General features: G+C 43.6%; 1 protein-coding gene across 5 annotated transcripts in view; it reads right to left on the reverse strand.

The window, feature by feature from the left end:
• BTBD10 (BTB domain containing 10) overlaps positions 1-26,705 on the reverse strand; it is a 51,096-nt gene extending 24,391 nt beyond the window's left edge. Inside the window, exons 1-3 of one of the 5 annotated variants that reach the window (XM_077818441.1) lie at positions 26,605-26,698; positions 15,795-15,859; positions 11,808-11,937 (exon numbers count right to left, since the gene is read on the reverse strand). In XM_077818441.1, the coding sequence (XP_077674567.1) occupies positions 11,808-11,908 (101 nt within the window). In that variant the 5' untranslated portion in view covers positions 11,909-11,937; positions 15,795-15,859; positions 26,605-26,698. Of the gene's footprint in view, positions 1-11,807; positions 11,965-15,794; positions 15,860-19,735; positions 19,753-26,604 lie in introns of those variants that run through there. The other 4 variants (XM_077818438.1, XM_077818439.1, XM_077818440.1 and 1 more) reach the window with 4 other exon arrangements.
• Between the last annotated feature and the right edge of the window lie 950 nt (positions 26,706-27,655).

The raw sequence follows: 27,655 nt of genomic DNA on the forward strand, positions 1-27,655 counted from the left end.
AATTCATTTTCTCACAGTCACTGACTCAGCCGTGCGTAGTGCAGTACTGACGTCTGACCTCGCAGCCTCCTGTGAGCTGAATTCATGCTTGCCATTTCGCCATTTCTAAGCGGCCATTGGATAATGAAATTGACAGACAGGATAAAGAGCGCGTGAGAGGAGAGCTGCTTGATATATTGCCAAGTACCATCTGTGAAGCTATTTCTAGTCCTGCCAGTTTGTCAGGTTTCAGCACACAAACAAAACACTGAAAAGGTTGTTGCTAACTTTCTCTTGTCATACATATATTTTTCATGTTTGGTTTTATGGCTATTCAAGGAATTAAAGTTTTCATTTGGTATTTTATAATCTTCCTAAATTAGTATTTACAACTAAAACAGTCTTTTGCTGAGACCACAAGCATGTGCTGCAATTGACTTTTGATCAATTTATATGACTTTTGATATAAAAATAGATCACTGAGTTTTTGGTTTCATGTCCAATTTCTCATATACAAATGGGACTGGGTAAAAGCATCCCAAACCTATATTTAACAGTTTCAGAGCCATATTTCCTAAAGTTTTTTGATGATCTGAGTGCTACACAATATTTTTTAAATTGATTCATATCATATCAGACTACTGCTTTACAGTCACATTACATTTAAAGAGGGAGGTAAATCCCAGGAAACAGACAACCATAATATGGAAAGTAAAGAAGGTTAAAGAGCAGATGATGGAAGTTAGATAAAAGATATAGTTAAGAGTTCATCAAGAATTTGCAGCCAGGAAAGCAAATCTGGATTTCTAAAACAAAAAGAAAACCAGCAAAGGAAACAAGACAATATGTTTTTACTACTGGGGCAGCATTCCAGATCTCAAAAGATTTCAAGAATATGGATTTAGAATTAAAAAAAAGGGATTTACAACAGTCAAGGTAGAAAGCTACAAAGGGTTGAAGAAAGATTTCTGCTCATACAGGTTCAAAAATCTAGATCAATGGGGTTCCCTTTGCTGTTCTAATTCGTCAGGTACAGCAACTATCTATCACTGGCTTCCAATACTTGTTCTCCTTCTCAGACCTATGCCCTCTACAAGATGGCTTCCATACCTTGTTCAGGTAGTCTTCTGCCATATTTTAAGATGCCATCGGTCTCATTATGAAGCTGTCAACTGATAGGAAACACAGGTGCAACTGTACTCAAATTCCTTCAGCCGCAGGCTCACAATGCTGTAATTGCAGGACCCTTGTTTCACCCTCCTGCAATGGAGTAAGCCCAAGTTCGGAGTCTCTTCCCCCTCCCAGGGCAAATAAAAAGGCCTCTTACAGCAACACGCAGGCAAGGGGCAGTAGGCTACAACTCCTTTTTGCTTGCTTTCAGGTGGAGAACACATGCCCTCTCTTAGCACCTCAAAGAGTAGTCAACATTAGGAGGTCAGGCTCCAGATCCCTCTCACTTCTCAGGCCAGGTGGTGTATCCCACAAGATGTCCCAAACATATGATTCAGAAGTCCATCTCTCTTTAGGGCTCCCACAAACAGCTCTTCCAAAGCACCAACTACACTTCTTGGTGGTGCCACAAGTTTTTCCCTCACCAGGAGAGAACAGTACTCTAAAGAGTCTTCAGACCTGGGACCCTGAAGCACTCACAGAACTTTGAGTGGTTCCCCATCCCTAGTTCAGGGCAGTATCCAACACCAAGGATGGAGTACCACCATATTACTCAGAGCTTCAGATCCACTTCACTTCAAAATACTGTCAATGGAGGTCCCTACAAAGGAGATTTTTCAAGTAGTGAGGAATATTTTCTGGAGGTGGATTTACACAGAAACCCTATCTTCAGTAGGTCAAGTTATCCAGCATTCTGCACCATCCTCTATGAAAGGCTGCTTGTTGCCTTTCTTTGTACTTTGGCTTCTCCTCTGTTTCCCAATCCAATCACTAAGTAAGTGTCCAAAAGAGGAAGAACTCAAGATGTAGAGACTTCGCATCCAGAGGAAGAGGAAGTCTCTTAGGGCAGGTCTACACTATAGATTTACTTCAGTATAACATCACTCAGAGATATGAATAATCCACATCCCTGAGCAACATAATTATACCGACCTAGGCGCCAGTGCAGACAGCACAATGTTGTCAAAAGAGCTTCTCCCACCACCATGGTTACCATCTTTCGCAGAGGTGGATTAACTATGCCAATGGGAGAGCTGTCTCCCGCAGGCGTAGAGTCTTCATTACAGTACTAGTGGTGCAGCTGTGCTGATGCAGTGTTTTACATGTAGACCTGCCCTTAAGAACCAGAAGGACCAGACCTCAGACATTTCAATTCTGACAACCTAGGTTCAAGCAAAGGCCCAAACCTTAATAAGCCCATTGCTAACACTACAACCGCTGAAAGGGAAGGAACAAAGATTCACAGAAGGGCAGGAAAGAATGCTTTCTTAACAAGACTTAAAGGATTAACTCTTTCCCCTCCTATGAACTGCAAGATAGAGACTTGGAAGCATCTAGACCCTTATTTTTCCATCTCTCCTACTTATGACAAGCTCTACAACATCCTCTCAGATACAAAAGAATAGTGGCAGTCCTGCCCAAAGATTGACCCGGTGATCGATCAATCAGAGAAATGTTCTCCTCCTTTCCAGTAAGAAACCAGAGTTTGCCTCTCAAACTCTGAGGTCAGAGAACTGGACTCTATCTTAAGAAAACAGCATGAATTGTCGCTTACATTTTCACATCCACATCAATGTTTTCCTTGTGTGTCTCCTCTAAAAGCAAAACGGATTCAGTACCTCTTCAGAAACCTGGAAATTCAATCCTGACTGCCTAGAAAGTTTTTAAAAACAGCACCTCACATTTGCCTTACAATGCTGCCAGAGACTCAATTTAAGATCCTGAATCTGGTGGTGGTAGGCATCATTATAGCCAGTCACTTCCAGCAGAGATCATGAACAGCTGACTCAACATCCATTTTGTGGCCCTTTTCTTTGAAGGGATATCCTGGGACAGAACATGAAAGACATGGCTGATCCTAATATGTTTCTTTCTTCAGATAAGCCAAAAAAACTGGGACCTCCTTGGCTAAATCTTCTAGGAACTGACTTTTCTGGATTTCATCCAGGCTCCAGTTTTCCAGATATCTCAAGGCCAACTTCCAAACTAATAAAATCTGTCACACGCATCAGCTAACTGATCAGTCCATGTTGCACCAACTACGGCTTTTGAGCCTGTATCCTATCCATAACAAACAAATGGCTACATTTAATTTCAAATTTTTTTTTTAAAAAATACTCTTCAGTGGGTCCTCTCTTCCTTCTCTTTCCAAAACCTAGTGCTGTCCCCTTACTCATCTTCCAAAAGATGCAGAAGCCTCATGTTCCTCAGAGTCTATTCTATCTGCAGTCAGCAGAAAATTATCCAGTCCAAGACCTTAAGGGGCTTAATCTCTTCACTTGAGACAAAAAATATGAAGTATAAACCCTTTGATCCAGGATAGTTTGGGCAAATTTCAAATGTCTACATATTAGAAGTTGCGCACCTTCACACACACACACACACACACATATATTTTCTAGAATACACTCAGAAGTCTTTGTTTTGCTCATGGGAGGGGCCATTTCCAATACTCCTCCCTCTCGTTTTGATCTTGTCTCAGCACAGTGAGTACTGAAAGACCTTAGTTGTTGTGGCAGCAGCCCATAGGGAAAGCAACATTCAGGCAACCTCTTCTTTGGAAGCACGGCTGGTGAAGGAATTAGTGTCCACCACTAAAGATGTAGTGTTCTCTGGTGGTTCAGTGACTCTTCAGTCTGGGATTTGTGATAGACATGGATAAGAGCTCTCTGCACATCCATTCCCCCCAGCATTCTGGCCAGATCTACAGTAGATGCACTTTGCTAGTTTAGGTATGCTAGACTGGCAAAGTACATCTAGTGTGTATGCAGTTTATACCAGTAAAACGTCCTTTTGCTGGAATAGTTTATTCCGGGCTCCCTCCTATAGCGAAACAAGCAGAAGTGAAGTTTTGCCAGTCTGAACTGTGTCCACTGGAGGGGCTTCTGCTGGCACAATCATGTCCATCAAAAAATCAGACCTCATTACATCCATGACACAGCTTTTGCTGGCAAAAGTTTATAGGATAGACTGGCCTCTCTCTCATTTGGTAGCCCATTTCAAGACAGTAAAAGGGAAGGTTCATCCACATCAAGAATGCCTACAGTAGTTTACAAGACCACCACTCTTCAGATCCTTTCATCCAACAGTATTGGACATTCTCTGCTTTGAGACTGCTGTAGATATACTAACTGGTTCAGTACTGAGAGACTTCGTTTCAGAACACTTCTTCACTCATTCATCCTTAGAGAGCGCAACAGTTCAATTTGCCATCACATCCTATCAGGAAATTGTTAGGCTGTTTGATTCCTCACAGCACAATTTCTATTGATGTTATCCACTATGGGTTCACGACCGAGTCCAGTCTAAATGCTCTGGGTGCAACCCTGAACAACTTCTCAGCCCAAGATTTATGAGCTAGACAAGTTTAAAAGTGGCACAGACTGGATCTGCAAATTGTTTACTATGTTCCGTTGATAAGCCAGTAGCACTACCAAAGCCATACATCTGGTAGAGACACTCAATATCCAGGTCAAATGGCTCAGAACTGATTCATCTAGCAAATGTGATCTAGCCCAATCAGTCTTTTTAAGAATCTAGAGCCAATGAAGGGTTCCAAAATTAGACCTGTTTGCTGCTCCAACAATACTCTTGGGGGAATTCTGCTCACAATATTTTAAAATTCTGCATATTTTACTCATGAAAATAATACAATACAATCAAGCCAGTTTCAATTATTTTGGTAATTTGTTTAAAAATACCTGTCAGTAAGTATGTCTGTGACAATACAGACCAAAAAACCCCCCAACATTTCCTGAATCTTTTTTGGAAAAATAGATTCCTTACAAGGAATATTAATACAGAACTTTGAGTAATAATTAATTTAAACTACAATACAGAAATGTATTTCCTGCACCCTTCAGAAGTAGTGCAAAGACTTTGGGAGAGTCAGGAGTAACAGAGGAGCAGAGGGAGAGGGAAGTAATTGCTGGGAAGGAGCCCGAGTGTTAACTTGGAGAGTTGTTGGGTTGTGGGTGGGAGAACTACTGAACAGGGTGTTTTTGTTTTTGTTTTTTGGAGGGGGGGGGAGGAGGTTTTTGGGGCGGGGAGATTGTTAGGAAGCCTTCCCCATGCAGACCCCTACCTCTCTCAGGTCAGGCACACCTGCCCCATCCCCATGTGTCCCTGTACTCCCCTCTGTTCCCATGTGTCCCTGCACCCCACTCAGCCACCCCTCCAACCCCCGTCCCCATGTGTCCCTGCACTCCCACTCAGCCCCCCCCCTCATGTGTCCCTGCACCCACCTACCCCATCTGCATTCATGCAATTTAGCTGGGGTTCCACATGCTGTTGTGCTAACTGATAACAGCAGGTGGATGGGTTTGCTGCTTGTCACTAGCAAAGCATTGTGAGAGACAGCTTAAGATGAAGAATTAAGGGGGGCACAGCAGTACCCCAGTACCAGGTTGTACCCCAGGGATCCTGTCACACTGGGCAACTCCAAAAAAAATTAAATGACATTAGATAAACATCACACAAGACAGTCACAATTACCTCACTCTCTTCTGGCAGGACTGCAATCTGGGTGTCCATAAAACACCATGAAATTTCTGCTCTTAAGGCAGGGGTGGGCAAACGACGGCCCAGGGGCCACATTCAGACGTTTTAATCTGGTTCTCGAGCTCCCGCCAGAGAGAAGGATCTGGGGCTTGCCCCACTCCACGTGGCTCCCAGAAGCAGCAGCATGTCCCCCCCCTCCAGCTCCTACGCGTAGGGGCAGCCAGGGAGCTCTGTATGCTGTCCCCGCCCCAAGCGCTAGCTCTCCAACTCCCATTGGCCAGGAACCACAGCACCTGCAGATGGGGCAGCGTGCAGAGCTACCTGGCTGCACCTCCACATAGAAGCCGGAGGGGGGACATGCCACTGTTTCCAGGAGCTGCTTGAGATAATTGCCACCCAGAGCCTTCACCCCGACACCGTTCTGTGCCCCAACCTGCTGCCCTAGCCCTGATCCCCCTCCTGCCCTCTGAGCCCCGTGGTCCCAGCCTAGAACACCCTCCTGCACCCCCAACCCCTCATCCCCAGCCCCCTGCCCCATTCCAGAGCCCCCTCCCACACCCTGAACTCCTCATTTCTGGCCCCATCCCAGAGCCCTCACCCCAACCCCCAATTTTGTGAGCATTCATGGCCCGCCATACAATTTCCATATCCAGATGTGGCCCTTGGGCCAAAAAGTTTTCCCACCCCTGTCTTAAGGCAACCAGAGAGGAAGGAGAATTCATGACAGGGTCAGCCCTAAAGACACTTGATAAGGGGAATTGTCTCTCAGGCTTAAATTTTAATTTAAGTCTAAGTCATGGAGTCTAGTTTTTAAAGTATTTGTTTCCACTTTTGAGTCACTAATTCCAACATTTCCTCTCCTAATATATCCTCTCATGATTATTTCAGTCAAGTGAATTAGAGTTAGCAGCACTACATACAAAGACTCTGTTCTGACCTTCCACAAGGAAGCAGCAGTTAAATTAACTCCTGGGTTTATTTACAAGTCAGGATCTCCCATCATAAGTTTTCTTACCAAGCTTTTGTCCGACTCCAAAACCCCTCAAATAGAAAGTATGGATGTAATCAGAGTCCTTAAATTCTATTTACATATTCATACAGACTCATCTGTTTCTTGGGCTCTCAAGAAAGTTCAACAAGATTCCAGATTCACCATATGTAGGTGAATAAAATCTTGCATTAGTTCTGCACATAAAGCCACAAGAATCTTCACCCCAGAGCAGCATTCACAACCCACTCTTTTAGGGCCATAACCACCTTCCTGGGTTGAAAGGAGAAAGGCTTCAGCAAAAGAGAGTTGTGTGAGGCCACCATCTGGCAAACCTTACATACCTTTACAAAGCATGATAGGGTTGATATATCAGCCTCCTCAGCTGGCACCGAGTGTAGCTCATTGCTTCTCACCATTGTTCAGTGGAGAACAGATAGGGACAATCTAGAACCCACCCAAGGCCTTTATACATTGATGCTGGCAACTAGACTTTTTAAAAAATATATAGAACATCAGACTAAACCGTATAATCAAATTTTCCACAATAAATATGCTTAAGAGCTAAGAAAGAATCCAACAGGAGAAAGCACAGAAGCCAGCCAGTAGAAGGCAACAGATGGTGGAGAAATAGTTGTGGAAACTGGTGACTGGTCACTTTGCCCAGCAAGTTAAACCACAGAAGAAAGCTCATTAGTCTAACTTTTCAAATGTTTCATTACAGAAATTGAATTTATCGATAGGAAAAGTCTCCCTTGCAATAAAAGACAGGTTAAATCAAGGATAAATGCTGATGGTGCTCCAGTGATGACAGTAGGTAACTTGGTGCCTTTTTGGGAAGGTTACATGTATCTGTATTTTAACTTTTTGTAGTGTGGATGAAACAGTTATAAAAAACTGTGAGAGTGAATCAAGTTACAGATTCATTCATCACCTATAAACATGTCCCAACCACCAACAAAAGCCATATTTGAACGTGGATGTTCCTAACCTATAGTGACAACTTGGAACGCAGATAGGCTCTTAGAGGCAAGAAAGATTAATAATTGTGGTCTTGGGAGTAAAAAAACTAAGTTACAGAGACAGACATGGGAAGGCTTTATGGTGTAGCCAAAATCCTTCTATCATGACACATATAGGAAATAACAGAATTCAAAAGTGAAATGAGGATGGTTTCGAACTGAGCATCAGCTGAACATAATCAATGGTCAAACAAGTATTGACGCTCCAAGGCAGAAGAAGAAAGGTAAAGGATGAACTTTGAAACAGCCATAAACAACAGGCAAAGCTTCCATCACATGTTAAGAGGGAATGCTTAGAGAAATAGGATTAGGAAAAAAAAATGTTTACAAAATGTACTTTACAAGTTTATAAACAATGAAAAAATTAAATTAAAAAAATACAACAGCTGTACCTACTACATAGTTGTAACTATTTAGATGACTCATGCTTAAAGAGCAGTTGAAGTCCAAAGAGTGACTAAAAATGGCACCTCTTTAGTCAACAGGTCTGATTTCTACAATTATTCAGTCTTGTCTGCTTATTTTAGTTTCAGAATTTTTAAAAATTACTCCAACATATATGAAAGTCAGTGTGACAAACATTAATATCTGTATGCCATTCATTATTTTCTATACCTCTCATGTCCCTTCTAAATTAAACAATTCCTACCTATACAGTCTCTTCATACAGAAGGCTCTCCAGGACTAATTCATTTTCACCCCCAATCTCTGAATCCCTTCTATTTCTGCCATGGCTATATTTTATTATTCGCATGCTAGCTTGATGAGAGTTAGCACGAGTATGTCTTGTCAATCTGGGAATCGTACCCTCAGCTTAAAGTATACATGTATCCTGTGATGAGCTACCACAACTGAATACTGAGCTCAGAGAGGGAACACAGAGGCATTAACTTCACTTATGGGACTGAAACATGTTAGATCTGGGTTCTACGTGTAGGCTTTTTATTTTTATATTTTACACTTGAGAAAAATCTGTTCAGCCATTTTATTTTTACACTCTCTCTGAGTTAAAAAAAGAGGACCCAACAACATTTCCGATATGCCGTTTGCTGCATTTAGCAAGGCACAAAGTGAATGAAACAGAATTCTGAAGTAGCCCTTGTCCGATTATCAACCTTGTGCAGGACAATTTGCAAATAGCTCCAGATCATGCAGTCTCTTTTTTAAGCCTAGTAAATTGCATTAAAACTATATGAAAAATGCTAAGGTTCCATGGTTACACCCTCAAATCAGGAAATGACAGTTTATTTGTACATGCCACCTTAACTTTGCTCCCTTGTTCAGATGGATTAGAATAAAGTCTAGTTACATTACTACCACATGCAATTTCTCAAAACATTTTTTCCCTACCATGATGTAAAGTATGTCCTATAAAGTGCAACATGAATGAGGCTGGGGTACCCAATCCTCATAACCAGCTAGTACCTTGTGAGTGAAGGCCTTAAGTTTGTGTCCTAAAAAGCATTTTTCTACTATTTTCCACTAGCTCTATGCAGATATTAGGTTCTTCTTTTGCAAAGAGCACCCAGTAAGTTAAGAGCAATACTGAATTGACTGGTCACCTAAAAATTCTAATTCTTTTCTTTAGCACACTTTGTTTTCTAGTAATTCAGTCCTTTGCCCTAACACACTACTTTTCATATATTTCAATGTCTCAATGTGTCAAAGAGACAAACTTTTTTCAATACAAGTTATTTATTTTCAGCTGAAACAATTAAATCAATTTCTTGTTCAAAGTTTCCCAAAAGGTGTCTATATTATCCAATGATCAAATGTCAGTTTGGATACTTTCCCTTCAAAATGTATATTAGCTTTTTTTTGGCATATTATACAGATCTATCACCTGTAGAGCACTTAGCACTACCAAGTTATTTATCTTTAAGGAGAAGACATGTATTTGCTTGAATTTACTTTAATTTATGCTTCATTTTAGAGACATTAGTGCTCAATAATATTAATTTCACTGTTTTACCAGATGCATATTTGGCTGAAATACAGTTATGCCAATTGCATGTCTTCCATATATCTCCTAATGTAATATTAAAACTTTATATTGTAAGTTATTTGATACAGCAATATCCTGTTACTGAGGGACAAAGGTTTAGCAATTAGAAAGGGAATATAACAATCTGGTCTTATGAATTTTATTTCTAGCTCAACTGTTGAATCACTGTGTGACTTGATAATCATTTAACAATTGAGTGCATCAGCTTCCCCACCTGTAAAATGGATAGTCTAATACAGTGGTTCTCAAACTTTTGCAGTGGTGACCCCTTTCACATAGCAAGCCTCTGAGTGCGACCTCCCCATATAAATTAAAAATACTTTTTTATATATTTAACACCATTATAAATGCTGGAGGCAAAACGGGGTTTGAGGTGGAGGTTGACAGCTCGCGACCCCCCATGTAATAACCTCATGACCCCCTGAGGGGTCCCAACCCCCAGTTTGAGAAATCCTGGTCTAACACTTACCTATCTGAGCAGAATATTGTGAGGTGTAATTAATGTTTAATAAAGGCTCATGTTAGGATATAGATATTCAGGCCTGTCTGCAAAAGCCTGTACTTTAAAAATTTAGGTGTATTCTTATCACTTGGCTAGTTCTAGAGGTATAAAAGAAAGAATCAAAATCACTGTCTGCCGGTGTAAGGGCCTTCTCTTACTGTGACAGTCTGAGGCCCTGTTCTTAGGCTAAGGCCTTTGGCTAAGCAGCAGAGGCAGCCATAAGCTGGGAAGTGAACGGTCACATCCTCACATTCCAAACTAGTCACATTGAAATAAGGTGCTGTTGGGCTGTTAGGAATACAATCCTGACCTGATAGTGCCTATCACCTCCAGAGAAAGGGAAGTGCCTAAAAAACGTAAAAGGAAACTTAGTTTGATAGCATCCTGTCTGGCAAGAACTCACTTATCAATAGCTGGGATGTGAAATCCTCACTTCTGTATTGTTTTGTCATTATAGTTCCCACTTTGCTATTGTTTGTTTGTATAATCTCTGTCTGGTTCTGTGATTGTTTCTGTCTGCTGTATAATTAATTTTGCTGGGTGTAAACTAATTAAGGTGGTGGGATATAACTGGTTACATAATCATGTTACTATATGTTAGGATTGGTTAGTTAAATTTCAGGAAAATGATTGGTTAAAGTATAGCTAAGCTGAACTCAAGTTTTACTATATAGTCTGCAGTCAATCAGGAAGTGAGGGGGTGGGTGTGTGTGGGGAAAATGGGAACAGGGAATGGGGGTAAGGAAATTGGAATCATGTTTTGCTAAAGGGGGAAATGGGAACAAGGACACAGGTGTAAGGCTCTGTGGTGTCAGAGCTGGGAAGGAGGACACTAAGGAAGGAAACTGGAATCATGCTTGCTGGAAGTTCACCCCAATAAACGTCGAATTGTTTGCACCTTTGGACTTCGGGTATTGTTGCTCTCTGTTCATGCGAGAAGGACCAGGGAAGGAAGCGGGTGAGGGAATAAGCCCCCTAACAGCTCAAATCCTTGAACAGACACATATGTGAAGAGAAACTTTTCTAGAAAAGTATGTTTGTAACTTAAGCTATTGTCTCGTTTAGCTTCTATTCTGAATAGAACAGCTGAAAAATAAATTTACTCCCTAAACTGTCTTCAGATTGAGTATTTACAAAGCATCTCAACTTGAAAAATCCATATTTAGGTAAAGAACTCCTTTAGCAGTCAAAAGCAAGCAAGTTTGCTAAGCAAACAAAGAGCTATAAAGAGTGAAACTCATGTAAGCAAATATTAATTCATCCCCATGAGCAAGCTGCAAATAACCCAAGTGTGCTGTTAAATAATGCCAGCTCACTGAAATGATTACCGGTGAATAAAGTGTCTGGTATCCATCTCAACTATTCAGGTATCCACGTAACAAGCTACAAACTAAGTGAATTCATAATTCATTTAATTTGGAGAAGACTAAGAAACAAACAGCAGAACAAATACAAGTGAAGATTAGGAAGGCTGATAATTATTTCAATAAAACTAATTATTTCAAGTGACATTTTTAACTAGAGTTGCTTTAAAAAGAGAAGAACTCCCACATTCATGACAGGACTTGCCACAACCAAATATAGTTGTTTTTAGAATGAGATTTACTGTAGCTCTGAGATGCGATTGTATATGGCACCTACCTTGAATGTTTACAAAGCTTACGGGGTCTATTATGCAATTTCCGATCCCAATTCTCTGGATCACTGGAGTTACTGTCATAAGGATGAGGCCGTCCTGCCATCCCACTGCAAGCTTCCTCACACTATTGCTCTGAAAAGCATACATGCAGCACTCAACCTACATTAAAAGAGCAGTGTCAACCTTTTATAATGCCATAACGAAAGATGAAGAATTCAAAGTGCTCCATTAGTTTATATTAATGAATACAGTATATTCTAGTTTTTGTATTCTTCAGTATCCATGGTGCAAAACAGAGCTTCTCTCTCCTACCTGGCTGCTAAAACTGTGTTTTCATTATAAGAAGTGTAATCCTATATACTTTAATAAATAATTTTAAATTTGATTTAATTTATTCCATTGTGTGGAGACAAAAGGTTATTAATTAGATGTTACAAGCACAATAGAAACACTTTTCAGTATCATTTTAACTACATAAAGTTAAATAATTCAGAAACAAACCATTTATCTACTACAGGAATCCTTGAATAGGAATAGATTTGAATTTTCTTAGGTATAAAATGTTATTGTCTAACAATTAATGGTTCCACTGTTCATCCAATTGAAACAGAATTAAAAAGCACCAACTTCATAGTTAGCAAATAGTGACATTATAGCCTATGCTCAAAATCCAATCAGAAAGATTTAAATGTTAAATATACTGAAAAATCCTACAAATTCTAGAACAGACATAAGAATTAGATGTGAATATCTATAAAGTAAAGACTTTGCAAACCCGCATGCTTAAATTGTTTCTCAAACTGAGACCAAATGGTTAGTATGTGACTCATCCATTAAGAGTACTTTTAGGTAAAACATTAAATTTATGACCGATAAAAGATACAGCCAATCCAAATCAAATTGTATAAAACAAGTTACATCTGGAGTAGACAATACATTCTAGAGAGATTTGCAAAGTTTTCTAATCAGTCAAGCAATTCTTCACCATTAGAAGAAGGACATGCTTTACTGATCATGTAAGTAGTTAACAATTTTCTCTAGGCTTTCCATATCCTATGAAGATCAGAAGTAAATTATTTCAGAAAGCATCTGCTATATTGGTTTGGCCAGATTAAGCTGAATATTCTGTGATCTTGTCTTCCTCTGCCTTTTCACTGTTATTCAGATTTCAGTTTTTATATACTTTAATAATGAAAAATTACTCTCAAAACTAATGAGAATGCCAAAAAGTTTCTATTGCCCAAGAAGAACTGAAAATGTCTTGTTGCTTGGAAAAACTTCCAGTAAAGGCAAACAGTAAAACACAAGACTCTTGGACAGAGTTAATTAAGAATTTAGAAGACATAATTTGGTTAGTGCAAAGGAATGGAAAAGCACAAGCCATTTTTAAAATTAATTTTGTGAATTATGTTTTATAATTTGTGATGTCCATTTCAAACAAATGCAAATAGTTCTAAAAATATTTACTGAAAAATCTATTTAATACATGTAAGATCATCTTTTTCAGCTAGCTGTTTAATTAGTCTGCACCATTATCAATACTTCTATATATATGCTTAAGCTTTTAACTTCAATGGACCACTCAAACACACATGATTAAGCACAGGCATAAGCGTTTATAGGATTGGGGTCTTAGTATCTTAAGAAATGTTCAACAACTCCCCCATGCATTTCTTCACCAAACATACAGACTAACAAAAATCGATGGTTGGTGTGAAGAATGAGGGAGGGAGGTGTATGTAATTTTTAATATAAACATCATATGCCCTGATATTAACCTGCCTGAACACCAGAGGTTAAATCAAAAAATGCTGTGAAGGGGGAAAACCCACAGGAAACAAAACAATGGCAAATACAAGGCTCCTTGAGGGAACAACGGGAGGGGGTGGCATCAAATAAAAAATATTCTGGCTTCAACCAGGCCAGAATGGCTTCTCCTTCTCCAGCTGAACCTAGGATCAAAGATGATCCTTAAACCTCATAGATGCTAGAAAAAGGAGGGATCGAGTGAGTAACCAAAGGCTACCCAAGTTGTATTAGTGAAAGCTAACAGACTGACACATGCAAAGACAGGAAGCCTGCTGCCACAGTACAGGCTGTTTCTCCCTGCCAGCGACTGAGTCAGCTGGGCTGAGGGGAACCTACAAAAGCTGGCATGAAAAGTTTAAGGTGTAAGCCCCAGGCATGTACGCCCTATGGATTTTACCCTGTGCTCTACACACTTCAAACCTTTGAGGAACAAATAAATAATGCTTTGTTTTGAAGACACTGTTTCTATATCACTGCAAACTTATACTATCACAAGTTCTTGAATGGAAACCACTGCAGATCTCAAAACCAAGTTGTGCCTTCGTGGTCATGAATCAAGGGAGCTAAGCCCAAATATCCCATCTAAGAGTGGTTTGACTGCACAGTTACACCCTGAGTGAGGTGCAGGGAAGCCAGGAAGTGGTACACTCAAGAGAGCTAAAGGGGCCTAAGGTGCAATTTGCCCTGTAATCATAGCAATTTGACTTTTGAAATTGTGGCCTTGTGAAACCAAGAGAATTATAGCATATCCTACAAATCAACAAAACATCTGTTTAGCGCACAAAGCAAACATAGAAGCAATAGTATTAAAGTTTTCGGTAGTAAAAAGCATTTTGACAATATCGGTGTCAAACCAAGTTAAAACAAAAGCTGAAACTGCTACCTCTCATGATTCACAATTAGATGTCAAGATAAACAGGTTAATGAGTAAAAAGAAAAGGAGTACTTGTGGCACCTTAGAGACTAACCAATTTATTTGAGCATAAGCTTTCATGAGCTACAGCTCACTTCAGCTCACGAAAGCTTATGCTCAAATAAATTGGTTAGTCTCTAAGGTGCCACAAGTACTCCTTTTCTTTTTGCGAATACAGACTAACACGGCTGTTACTCTGAAACAGGTTAATGAGTGTCTGCCTAAAGAGGCAGGAAGAAAAAAAGTCTTAAATTTGTCTAGTAATTAAGGCTGAGGCGGGCAAACTATGGCCCTTGAGCTCCCGGCCAGGGAGGCTAGTCCCCAGCCCGTCCCCCACAGCCTCAACTCAGCATGCCGCCAGCACTCTGGGCAGGGGGCTGCAAGCTCCTGCTGGGCAGCATGGCTGCGAAAGCCACAGGCCTGTCCCAGTGCTCTAGACTACGTGGCTAGCTCCAGCCGGGCAGCACAGCTGCCAGTCCTGGTGCTCTGAGCAGCATAGTAAGGGGGCGGGGAGCGGGGGGGTTGGGTTAGGGGCAGGAGGTTCCAGGGGGCAGTCAGGGGACACTGAGCGGTTAAATAGGCATGGGAGTCCCGGGAAGCCTGTCAGGGGGCAGGGGTGTGGATAGGGGTCAGGGCAGTCAGGGGATAGGGAGCAGGGGGGGATTGGATAGGGGGTATGGTCCCGGGGGGCTGGTTAGGGGTGGGGGATCCCAGGAGGAGACAGCCAGGGGACAAGGAGCAGGGGAGGCTGGATGGGTCTGGGGTCCTGAGGATGGGAAGTGGGAGGGGGCGGATACAGGGAGTTGGCCAGGCTGTTTGGGGAGGCACAGCCTTCCCTACCTGGCCCTCCATACAGTTTTGGAACCCCAATGTGGCCCTCAGGCCAAAAAGTTTGCCCACCCCTGTATTAGGGGATGCTAAGTTACTGCAGCACTAAAAGAGCTCAATGACTCATTATATGTTAACTGAAAATTTAGGTGGCCAAAACATGAAGTGTATGTGACAGTTCGATAGCAAACCTAAAGTTATGTAGGTCGTTACTGTACTTACCATTTATCAAACAGCAATGTTTTTGGTGCTTAATAAAGGAACCTGCAATCTAGTTCAGACTCAGAAAAAAATGGATAAGATACTGTGTATTTCTGTATGACCTGATGGTGAATTTAGTAGTAAGCTAGAGATTGTTAATATTAATTCATAGGTGCAACACGCCATATATTTTCAGCCCCCAAATAGTATTTAATGAATAAAAGATCTTTTTACATACCACATTTCCTTGAATTGATACAAACTGCAAGCATCACTGATTCCACTATTAATGTGGGGTCCCCTCTGGAATGATAAGCAGCAAGTTTAGCAAAAATGTATCTGTGTAGTTTAGGACCGGAAGTAAAGAGTACTTTTTCCAGCTGAAACTACACAAGGAATTTAGGCAGGCAGGCAGAAGAGTAAATAGTCACGCACACTAGAATTTGGCCAGAACACCAATACCCCTATTCATAGGTTTGGCTATATAGATTCCTCTGAAACCTCCCCATCATTGCTGAAACCTGGTCTCATTTAAATCTATTCTGAGCAGTGACGTGGTGCTAAGAACACCTATACCCTATCTACTCTAGCACTCCTGTCATACCCACTGGTAATGTTGTTTTTCCAAATTACTTGCTCACACCCCATATTCTTTATGTAAATATGCTTATGATATGGATATGGCATAAAAGATATATTTTATGCAAGATGGGTCTTTTAAGATATCATGGAAAAGGTTATAATTTACTGAATGTGATTATCCAATTTTTATGCATGTATCATTTCTGTATCTAAAGTTAGGAATATTGACTATGTATGGATGTGTATTTGGGGGACACCCACCAGACAACAGTCTTGATGGGCCAATAGGAAGAAACAATAAGACTTTGAAGATACTAATCTCTCTCCTTCCTGAGAGGCATCCTGGGACATTGCAGTGACACTGATAGGTCAAGTGGTCCTGTCATCTGGTAAGAAACACCACCTTGGATTTCTAGTAATTTTTCACTAAAAGGAGGGGGAGATCGAGACTGGGAAAAAAAAGATTCCCACCTTATGTAAATCTTATTTAAGGCAGGGGAGTAAGTTGATCTTGGTTCACTCCTCACTGAATACCCACCCAATATGACTGCTGGAAACACCGAAAGAAGAAGGACAAAGGGAAAGGGAGAGGAGTACTGAAGCCAGGCTGGAAAAGGGATCCATGTGGTCTGTGAATAAGATACCTGAAGATTTAAGCTGCAAGCAGGGTAGCTAACCTTCAAGAATTTCTGCAATCTGCCCCAAAAGCAACATTTAGGGTGAGAAATTACTTCTTGAAACCAGTCTCTTTAAGATCTTAAGCTTAGTATGCGTGGTTTGTTTTATTTGCTTAGTAATCTGCTTTCTTCTGTTTGCTATCCCTTATAATCACTTAAAGTTTACCTTTTATAGTTAATAAACTTATTTCTTGTTTATAACATAACCCAGTTTATTCAATTAATATCCGGGGTGGGGTGGGGGAGGGGGGTGTAGAAGCTGTGCTCCCTTGAGGGAGAGGGTGAATTTTTATGAGCTTGCGCTGTTCAGACTTTTCTATACACTGCAAGACAATATTATTTTGTGTTTACTCCTCCAAAGGGGGTGTGCAGTTGAGTGCAGAGCAATATCCTAGCTGAATCTTCCCATAGAGAGCTGCTTGCAGACTCTGTGATTCTACAGCTGGTGCATCCCTACCTGTGTGTGTGTGTGCTTCCAGAGGCCGAGAACCTGATTCAGCAGAACAGGGAGAGGGAGCCCAGGCTAGTGCGGCAGGCAGACTCAGTGAAACCTAAGTACATCAGGTGACATCCCAAACAGGGTGAGGGCGGGTCTAACCCATCACAGCTCCCTGGACTATTCTAGACTATATCTACACTAGGAGAACTTTATAAGTATAGGTATACTAGTATACTTTACCAGCAAAGCACTCCGAGCACAGACAGAAATAGAACAGCAAAACTGTGCTTTATATCAGTATAGTAAATCTACACCACCCCCTGAGCAAAACAAGCTATACCTATAAAAGCACAGATTTACCAGCCCATTGTAACTGTATCTACAGTAGGGGATTCTTGAGATACAGCTGTGTCATCAGAGATCATACCTCTTCACACTCTTGACTAACATAGCCATGCCAGCAAATATCCTAGCCTTGGCACCTTACCCTTCAGCTCAAGTCAGCTGCCCTACCAGAATAAGTATGAAGCAGCTATTTTCAACTCTTTTTATAAAAAATAATGTTTGAATATTAAACAGCTCTCAATTTAACTTTTACACTGGAAAGTGATGCAAAAGAAGCCAAACGCACTAAACTGCAGCTGAAGTGGCAGCCAAGCTTCTGAAGGGAAAGGAGCAATTTAAAATCTGCTTTTTCTCCTTCAGTTTCCTCATCCTCCCTTACCACGTTCATCTTTGTTCTCTCCATCAACTTTCTCTCTCCCCCTTCATTTAATGTAACAGACACAGGGATTGTGAGGAAGTTTGAGATACTAGATCTGTGTACCACAGGGAGACAGTGTGCAGCTATGTCATCATCAAGAAAGCCCAACCCACAAATGTTCCCAATCATATATTGTAACAAAATGTTTCAATGTAGCACATAATAAATAAGCTCTTACACAGGAATTCTTCCCAGGATCCTGCATTGTCCTTAACTGGATGCTTCAGAGACAGGCAAAAACTCTACAATGCCTGTGGCTTTACTATACGATGGGGAAAGTACTTACTTCCTGACCATAGTTAGCAAACAGGTGATGCCCTAAAGAATGAGGATTTGCACTACTGTAATTTTTTTAAATCATAGCTAATGTATGTACAGATATTTTTACTCATATAAATTGCTTTTTGCATCAGCTTTTTTGGTTCAAGTTTATGTCAGTACAAGTGACTTTTTTCAGCTCTTACTGCTCTAATAAGACCAGGTAATAAGAGAAATGTATCAAAACATAAAAAAGGTATGATACCACAGAGAGAAGCTGTGCAGTAGTCTGAACTGAATGAGAAAACATTTGCCAGTTGAGAAATCATAACTAATCTCACTGGTTCATTTTTAAACATTTCACTGAGGCAAATCCACTTTTACTGCAATTAGTCTCCCCAGGTAACCAACAGGCTTGGGAAAAAACAACATTAAAAAAAAAAGATGACAGATTTCCTCCTACCCCAGGGATCATACAAGATAAGATAAGAATCTGGGATGTGCACAAAAGATATACTTACAGTCACACACACAGAAGGTCAGACATTGACATGGACCATTAGCCTTTAAAATGGTAAAATGAGTTCTGTCTTGCGACTGAATAATGTAAGTCCATAAGGGGAGGATCTCCTATTGCACTCTGTACCTCATTTGGCAAATCAGAATACCTTAGCTAGGATGGGTGTGCGGTTACTATGTTTGCCTCTCGTCTCACTGCAGTGTCAATGGCAACTTAGAATATGTTGTCTCTACCCGCCGGATCGGCAGGCAGGCAATCGATCCAGAGGGGATCTAGTCTAGACATGATAAATCGACCCCTGAGCGCTCTCCCGTTGACTCCTGTACTCCAGCGCCGCGAAAGGCGCAGGCAGAGTCGACGGGGGAGCAGCAGCAGTCGACTCACTGTGGTGGACACACCACGGTAAGTCAATCTAAGTACGTTGACTTCAGGTACATTATTCACGTAGCTGAAGTTGCATAACTTAGATTGATCCCCCTCACTAGTGTAGACCAGGGCTTGGTCTCTACATGCCCTTGCTTTAGCTTCCTCAGGCAGTTTATAAAATAATGGGGATAGTTTATCCCAGATATGAAAGACATAAATTAGCTAACAAATTGATAGTTGTATGCACATTTGTTGTTTGATAGAATACTACATCTTATCTTCGCAATCTGGTTTGTTTTTTTTGTCTCTTGGGATCAGGAGAGGAGGAACAGACTTTCTTGACCCATCATGAGTTGTATGCACAACTGACAAACTGGGGATTGGGTAAGAATATCTGAACCCCTTCTGCGTAACACTGGTCAGCTTTCAGTTATGGGAAGGTACAGGCTCATCAAGAAGTCCATAGTTGGTGTTTTCATTCATTCATTGGCTGGCTATTCTCAGAGCCTCTTTCACCAGAGGTAACAGAAAGACTATTTCCACCTCTTCCCCCCACCCTCCCATCACCACTGACTCCAGATCCAGAGACTGTCAGCCACTCTCAGATGTTCCTGGAAATTCTTGAAATCATGAGATGGACATTCTGACATTAACTCCAGGCAATTCTGTAGTCGTAAAGAGAACAGTGGCAGTAGGTGCTCAGCAGTACATTTATATAAAGCTTATATTAAGCAGTGGTCCCCAAACTCTGGGGGCACATGCCCTAGGGGGGGGCATGGAGGAATGTTCGGGGAGCAAAGCAGGGCCCAGGGTAGTCCCCATGGGGGGGCAGAGAGGAAGCACCACCAAGCTATGCTCTGTCCCCAGCTCCACTCCGACCATGACCCCCAATCCCCACTGCAGCGCCAGCCCCACTCCCAACCACAGGCTTGCTCCCGACCATAGGCCACAGCCCCGCTCCTGGGAAAGGGGAAATGACCAAAAAAGTTTGGGGACCACTGATCTAAGCTCTTGAGCTTCCACTTCAAAGCTAAGTGAACTGAAGGGTTAAGGCAAAGACGTCTGCTGAAAAGATGCAGCCATTTTTCTTCAATATATAAATCTAAAAGGATGGACTCTTATCAGCTTTTTTGAGGGAATCTGTCTTTGGTCTTTTGAATTTCAGGCATTGAGCCCACATCTCCCAATAGGGTCAGAGGACTAGTCATCTGTAAAGCAGAGCCACCCCATTGTAAAGCAGAGGGATTCCACATATGGCCTTTTAAGTGCTTACAACATCTGAACTGAACGAGTTGATAGCTCTTGAAAGGAAAGCATCACAGGCTAAACCTCAGACTCCCTAGCAGTGAAGTTGATCCCAGGCACTAGAATCCACCTCTCCAAGATGTGGTATATTTGACACATGAAAGGGAGAGGCAGAAGAAGATTCCCTGTTTTGTGCCACAAAGGAAAAAAAAACTAACCCAGTGAAAATTGTGGCAGACTTACCTCCCAATAGCAACTCTCTCTGTTGCCAGATCCTAGGGGGAAAAAGGAAAAGAAAAAAAAAGTGGGGGGGAAAGGGGAGAGGGAGGGGAAGTATCAGAATTTTCAGTGCAACAAACAGACTCTTTGGCACCTGGGAACTGGATGTAATGCTATCCATCTTCACTGAGGCACTGATGCTGAAGCACTGAGACACCTGATACAGATGCACTGAAACCCAATGCAGCAGACAAAGGTCTCCAAAACCAGATGGACTGGATGCTAGAAGGCCTCTAACATACAGAAGTGGCTGGCATGGAAGATGATGCAGTATCATGCTGGCTGTAATGGGGTGGCCATTTAATGAGCACCCCCTCATAGCCAGGGGTCACTTAGCAGGCCCCCTGTCACTTTTAGCCCCTCTCATGTGAGCCCCTTAATTGCTACACATAGATTTGCATTTAGATATTAAATCAGCCCCAGGCAAGGGGTGTTAACAAAAACGGCTCAACAATCCTCAGGGTCCCAAAATAAAAGTCCATCACCAGACTACAGTCCATACTTTGATCTGGTGTCTTCTTTCTCAGCCAAGCTCTTCTTCTGTCCTACTCTGTTCTCACAGCCCATCCTCCCAGCTCTTCCTATCTGAAACCTACCTTCCTAGGCCCCCAAACTTCTAGGGTCAAACTCCATCTGGATTTCCGTACAGGAGCCTTCTGCTTCTCTGTCACAGCTCCCTGTGCTTCTCAGTCACAGCTCCCTTGATCTCAAGTCTTTCATGCAGGAGCTCTTCATACACTCTGCAGTTTCTCCACAATTTTCTGAGCTTTCCACTGCTCTTTATAGGGCAATCACTGTGATCTCTCCAAGGTGTGGCTGATTCTGTAATCAGGGATGGCTAGCACCAGGCCTCCAGTGGCACACTAATCTGTTACACTGGCTATGACATCAAATTTAGTTGTGAGACACGTGGCTCCATTTCTTCAACTCCAAACAAACACTGCCAGCAAATAATCCTCTAAAAGTTCAATAGGTCTTTCCACATTGACACTGAAGCCAATGTTGAGCTTGACAGAGCAGACGCCTTCCAACTCTAGGTGCCTGATTTTGGGGAATGCAACTACAAGAGTGAAGAGTTCTTTGGTGGTAGCTTAGCCTAACCCTCAGTATCAAATGTAAGTGACAAGTCCTTGGACATCAAGCTTTTGCTGGCAAGGAAGTCTGCTGGATGCCTGTTCCTGATTCACCAGATAGGGGCCAGGTACTGCACATTGACTGCTCCAGTTGATCAGTAAGAGGATAATATTCAATTTGCCAACAGGTAGAATTTAAGGCTAATACCCCAAACTCTACATGTATGACTGGTAAAAATCTAATACAGAGAAAGCAGAGTAGGTACAGAAAACTCACCTGTTGCAGACACAGTACCCTCAGAGGAATACATCTTAAAGCTGAACAACAGACTCACAATCGCCCAAGCGTCACTAGAGCCTGGAAAATGGAATGCCCAGTGGGACCAAAATTTTGACAAAAGTCACGCTATTAAATATTCCAAATTTCTAAGTTAAAATACTAAACTTCACAAAAGGGACAAACAGTCAGTTTGCTGCTCAGTGCCTACAGTTGTCAGAAGAATACGAATAGCAGTTGAACTGCACTCCTTTATATATCCTTAGCTGGGTTGAGATGAGGAGATAAGCAGGTGTGCTTACAGTCCCAATGAAATCTGCTTTGTAAGAAGTTCCAAGTGAGCATTTGCCATTGGCGCGCGCACACATCCGACCTCACCTACTGTGAAGATCCATGTCTGTTGAATAAATTTGTTGTAGACTTAAGTACACATCTCCTATATAAAAGCTACTTTACGTGGCTGTATATCAACCATAATTACTTATAAAATGTTACTAAATTGACACTGATCAAGCCTAATTGATAAACATACCCTGCAATACACTATTACCTAACATTAGGTTAGGTGAGATGCAAGTAATTCAGAACTTAAAATAGCACCCATGTACTCTACAGCGATGTTAAGAAAACTTCCCCTCATGAATAAACAATAGGTGGCAGTAGAGTGAAACTGACAACATTCTCACCTGTGTAAGAGCAGATGTAGAAGAACGGTAAGTTTCACTTTACCGCTACTGCAGGAGTTATGGAAGAGAAGGGTCTAGTCTCACAACAGCACACACCTAAAAGCTTGTCCTCCTACTTTTCAAAGGACATCAATAAATCAGCTCAATGAAATTCAGTCACTCAGCCTGCTCCTATTGATTTCAATGAAAGCAGGAGTGGACTCATCCTACAGGAAAGCAAAATCTTACCAGCTACTGCAGGACCAAATAGAATAGCAATTCACAGGTTAATCACTCATCTCCCAACTTATTTGCAGGGCTAGAAGTCAAAAGGCCAGTCACAGCTATCAACAGTTCAACTGCCTCAGTAAGTGAGAATACCACTCCAGCAGAACCATAATTAGCTCAATACTACTCAACACCAGTGACAAAAGGATCATGGAATAAACTTTGACTCACTGCCCAAGAACCAGGAAGGGTTTATAAAGGAGGAAGTTGCAGCAATCAATGAGCTAATGCAGGGGAGGGAAAACTTTTTGGCCTGAGGGCCAAATCGGGGTTGCAAAACTGTATGGAGGGCCAGATAGGGAAGGCTGTGCCTCCCCAAACAGCCTGGCCCCCACGCCCTATCCGCCCCCTTCCACTTCCCACCCCCTAACTGCTCCCCCTCAGAAGTCCGGACCCATCAACCCCCCCTGCTCCTTGCCCCCTGACCGCCCCCTCCCGGGACCCCTTGCCCCTAACTGCCCCCCCCGGGACCCCACCCCGCTCCCTGTCCCCTGACTGCCCCAAGCCATATCCAAACCCCCGCCCCCTGACAGGCCTCCCACACCTATCCAACCCCCTCCCATTCCCCGTCCTCTGACTGCCCCGCCCCCCCGAACCTCTTCCCCAACCAACTGCTCCCTGTCCCCTGACTGCCCCCCGGGACTCCCGCCCTTTATCCAACCCCCCCGGCTCCCCACCCCCTTACCATGCCACTCAGAGCAGCAGGAGCTTGCAGCCCTGCCACCCAGCCGGAGCCAGCCACACCACTGCGCTGCCCAGCAGGAGCAATGGGCCAGAGCACTGGCGGAGTGGCGAAGTGAGGCTGCAGGGGAGGGAGGACAGCAGGGGAGGGGCCGGGGGCTAGCCTCTCCAGCCGGAAGCTCAGGGGCCAGGCAGGATGGTCCCGCGGGCCATATGAGGCCCACAGGCCGTAGTTTGCCCACCTCTGAGCTAATGGGTATTTCTACACAGCAAAGAAAAACCTGCAGCTGGCCCATGCCAGCCAACTCTGGCTTGTAGGGCTCAGACTGCAGGGCTGTTTCAGGCTGAAGCCCAGGCTCCAGGACACTTGTGGGGTAGGAGGGTCCCATAGCTCAGGCGCCAGCCCGAGCCCAGAAGTCTACACAGCAATGGAACAGCCCCTGAGCCCAACCCAGCTGGCACAAGCAAGCCACAGGTTTTTCTTTGCTGAGTAGACATACACATGAGGTTTTGAGCAAAAGTTTTAGCTGTGTGGATGGAAGAAAATGTCCAGTCTTAGAGATGCCATCCAGGGAAAAAACTGCTAGATTTAGACAGCCTGGATATGTGGGAGTGGAAAGAGAATAAGTCAGAGATGAAACTGAGACTGCAGTCCTGAGTAAAAGAGATGGCAGCTGGGGACAACAACAGCGCTAAGAAAGGGGAGAGAAGTTTAGGGAAGCGAGGGGAGAAAATAAACAGTTCTGTTTTGACTACACTGTCAGGTTGAACTGAGAGATGTATATACCATCATTGTTTGTGATGTTACTGTAGCTTGTTGGTCCCAGGATATGAGACACACAAGGTGGATTGGGCTTGAATGCTTGTCCATTCCACCTAGAGAAGTTGGTCCAATAAAACACATGACCTCACCTACCTTGACTCTCTCAAATGTATATACATAAGGTGATGTAGAAAGATTTTAGTCTGGATAGAAGGAGGCAGGTGTGAAGTAGCAAGGAAGATCTGTAAATCTGCATAATGATGATAACTAGAGCTCTGCTTTTGAATGAGATCACCCAGATATAATGTGCAGAGGGGTAAGAGGAATCCAAGAGCCTTGTAGTACTGCCACTGAGTGTTGAAGCAGGGATGAGGAGTATCCTGTGAATGAAACACTGAAGAAGCAGTCTCAAATAAGAGGAGAACCAGCAGAGGACAGAACCATTGCAAGCCAAAGGAAGGACAAAATTTTAAGAGCATAACTGATGTCAAAGTCAGTTAACAGATAAGAGTGACAAAGATGGAGTACTTGTTCGTGAATTTTGGTGAGAACTAGTTAGATGAGTGAAGTGGGCATTTCCCAAATTGGAAAGGGTCAAGGATGGAGTTGAAGGAAAAGAACTCCAGACAGGTGTTAGATGACATTCCATGAGCTTAGAGATGAAATGGAGGAAGGAGACGAAGTGACAACTGGAGAGGTGAGTGGGGTTGCAGATGGGTTTTTATGCTACGTTGCTTGCAGCATTGGTGATCGACTGCATTTCACTCATCCAAAAACTTGCAATTCCATTTTCTCAAAGCAATTTTGTCAGAATGCGACATTACATATTTCAGGCACCACTACAGCACTACAAAGCGTATCTTCCAAAACAGACACACACTTTGGGGCAAAGAAGCACTCTCAATAGTTTCAGGAAGCTCAGCAGAAAAGCTGGAGCTGCTGAAGAAAACATCAGAACTAAGACTTCATCAAGGTAAGGTAGAGTTGCTGGTCAATCAGTACATTCACCATTATGTGTCTTATGGAAGTGGTTTTCAACCTGTGGTATGTGGGTCCCTGGGGTCCACAGACTATGTCTGAGATTTCCATTTGAAATTTAGGGGTTTGCAAATGAAAAAAGGTTGAAAACCACCGTCTTATGGTCCTACAATAGGATTTCACTGTAAAACATTGACAAATTCAATATCACCAAAAACAAATCACAAATCCAAAAGAATCAGGGACAGGCTACAGTCTTAGCAACGCCCCACTCACTGTTCTTACCTAGCCACCCACTGAGAGTAGTTCATTTTGGTGTTGAGAGAGAGGCCCCAAAAGCTAAGTGCCCTGCTTTAAGCGATTGAACACAAAGAAATCTTTCACTGTTCACTAGACATCACTGAGACGAAGGGATGTTAATTTCATAGGAACCTGCAGAACTGCCCTATACAGTTTAATCACGGTTTTTAACTGGCACACAAGAGAACAGAGCTCCTTTCAATCCCCAACAGGAAATACAATTCTGACACGTGACAGAAAACCTTCATTAACACTATGTATTACTAACATCTCCAACCATTTCATTCAAAAGCTACTAGTATGACTGGCCAACCAAGGGCATCAGGAAACAAATCCACTGTCCATGTTCCCAGAAGGCAAGATATCAAATGTACACAGAGTACCTTAGGAACGGTTATTTATAACGAAGTAGCACTTTATAGTCAGTAACAGCAAACCTGCCACGGGGGAGGAAGAATGGTCAGTGCTTTAAAGGGCCCAAAGCAGGAAACTGAAAGAGGGGGGTCATTTATCTACACCCTTGCCACCCCCAGCCTCTGCCTCAGCCCCAGAGACACCCCACTTGTGCGCCCCGCAGCTCTGCCTGCTTCCCCAGCCCTACAACCCCGAAGCCTCGCCTCGCCTCGCCGCCCGGAACCTCCAGTCTCCTCCCCAACACAGCTCCGCTCCCCCTCGGCCCAACTGCGGGCTCCACAGCCCACTCCCGGCCACGGCTTCGCTCCTACGCCCCCCAACCCCTTTCTCCCCACAACCCGCCCTGCCCCGCTCCACAGACCGGTTTCGCCCCCGCCCCGCTCCGCAGCCACCCAACCCCACTGCCGCTACCTCGCTCCCCATCCTCTCAGCCCCCGCCTGCCCCGGGGGGGGGGGGGGTCCGGCCGACCTCGCACCTACCCCGCCAGGTTCCACGACTACAGCCGCCTCGCTACCAGGCCGCTCCTGCACCTCCCAGGCCGCTCGGCCTCGGCTCGGCCGCTGCAAGCTCCTCCTCCCGCGAGAGAGGAGGAGGAGGAAACGGGAAAGGAGTGAAATATCGCGAGGTTTGCGCCGAACACGTATTACACGGGGGGCGGGGGGCGTGTAGTGGGCTTGCTGGTTTCCAGGCTCTCCCCAGGCGGAAGTGGGGCGCGGGGGCGCTAGCTTGTGAAACCGAAAACGAGGTCGAGGGGCGTGTCTGTCGCCTGTGCGACGTTCGGTGCTCCAGAGTGCCGGCGGGGGCGCCGGGTGTGCTACCAGGGCGTCCCCGGTCTCCATGGTGACAGGGTGGCGCCCAGAGCCGCCGGCGGCAGCAGTGGGACAGAGCGCGGGAGGAGATGAGGGGGGAGGGGAAAGTCGCGTGGGGGCGGTGCGCGTGGAGGAAGGCAGCGTGCGGGGAGATGGGGCTGCGAGAGCGCGACCTGGAGGCGCCGCACAGAGGAGGCTCTCCAAGGGAGTCGAGCAGGCGCGTGGACGCGGGGGAGATTGACGGGCAGGAGCTGCCCCCTCATCTTTGGCACAGCAGGTTACAGGCCATGGGGGGCAGGACAGAGGGGCGGGAATGAACCGGGAGATTCTTCGTTCTCCGTGGCAGCTGCCGGTCTTGGTGATGGCAGTGCGGTGAGGAGCGCGACAAGCTTGGGAACGATGATCCTTGTCTCATCCAGCCTCTGTTAGCGTGGCTATAGGGGGCCTATAAGAACCTATAGACAGGTCGCTAGCCTGCTGTCAGTTTCACCGACTCGGCTGGCGGGCATCTCCTCCCAGCGGTCAGACTGCAGAGAGTTACAAAACAGGACAAAACATCATTCTGTAAGTAAGAATGACAGACAGGCCCTGAAGACAAAGACATACCCCTGTTGTTTTAGTGGTCAGCTTTATTGGGCCAATTTGGCCTACCACCTGTAATTTGTGGCTGGAAGCGATGTCATTTTGCCACATGCTCTGAACTTTGGGATATGGTGTCATG

The sequence above is a fragment of the Eretmochelys imbricata genome, chromosome 6 (assembly GCF_965152235.1).
Source record: "Eretmochelys imbricata isolate rEreImb1 chromosome 6, rEreImb1.hap1, whole genome shotgun sequence".
Classification (NCBI taxonomy): domain Eukaryota; kingdom Metazoa; phylum Chordata; order Testudines; family Cheloniidae; genus Eretmochelys; species Eretmochelys imbricata.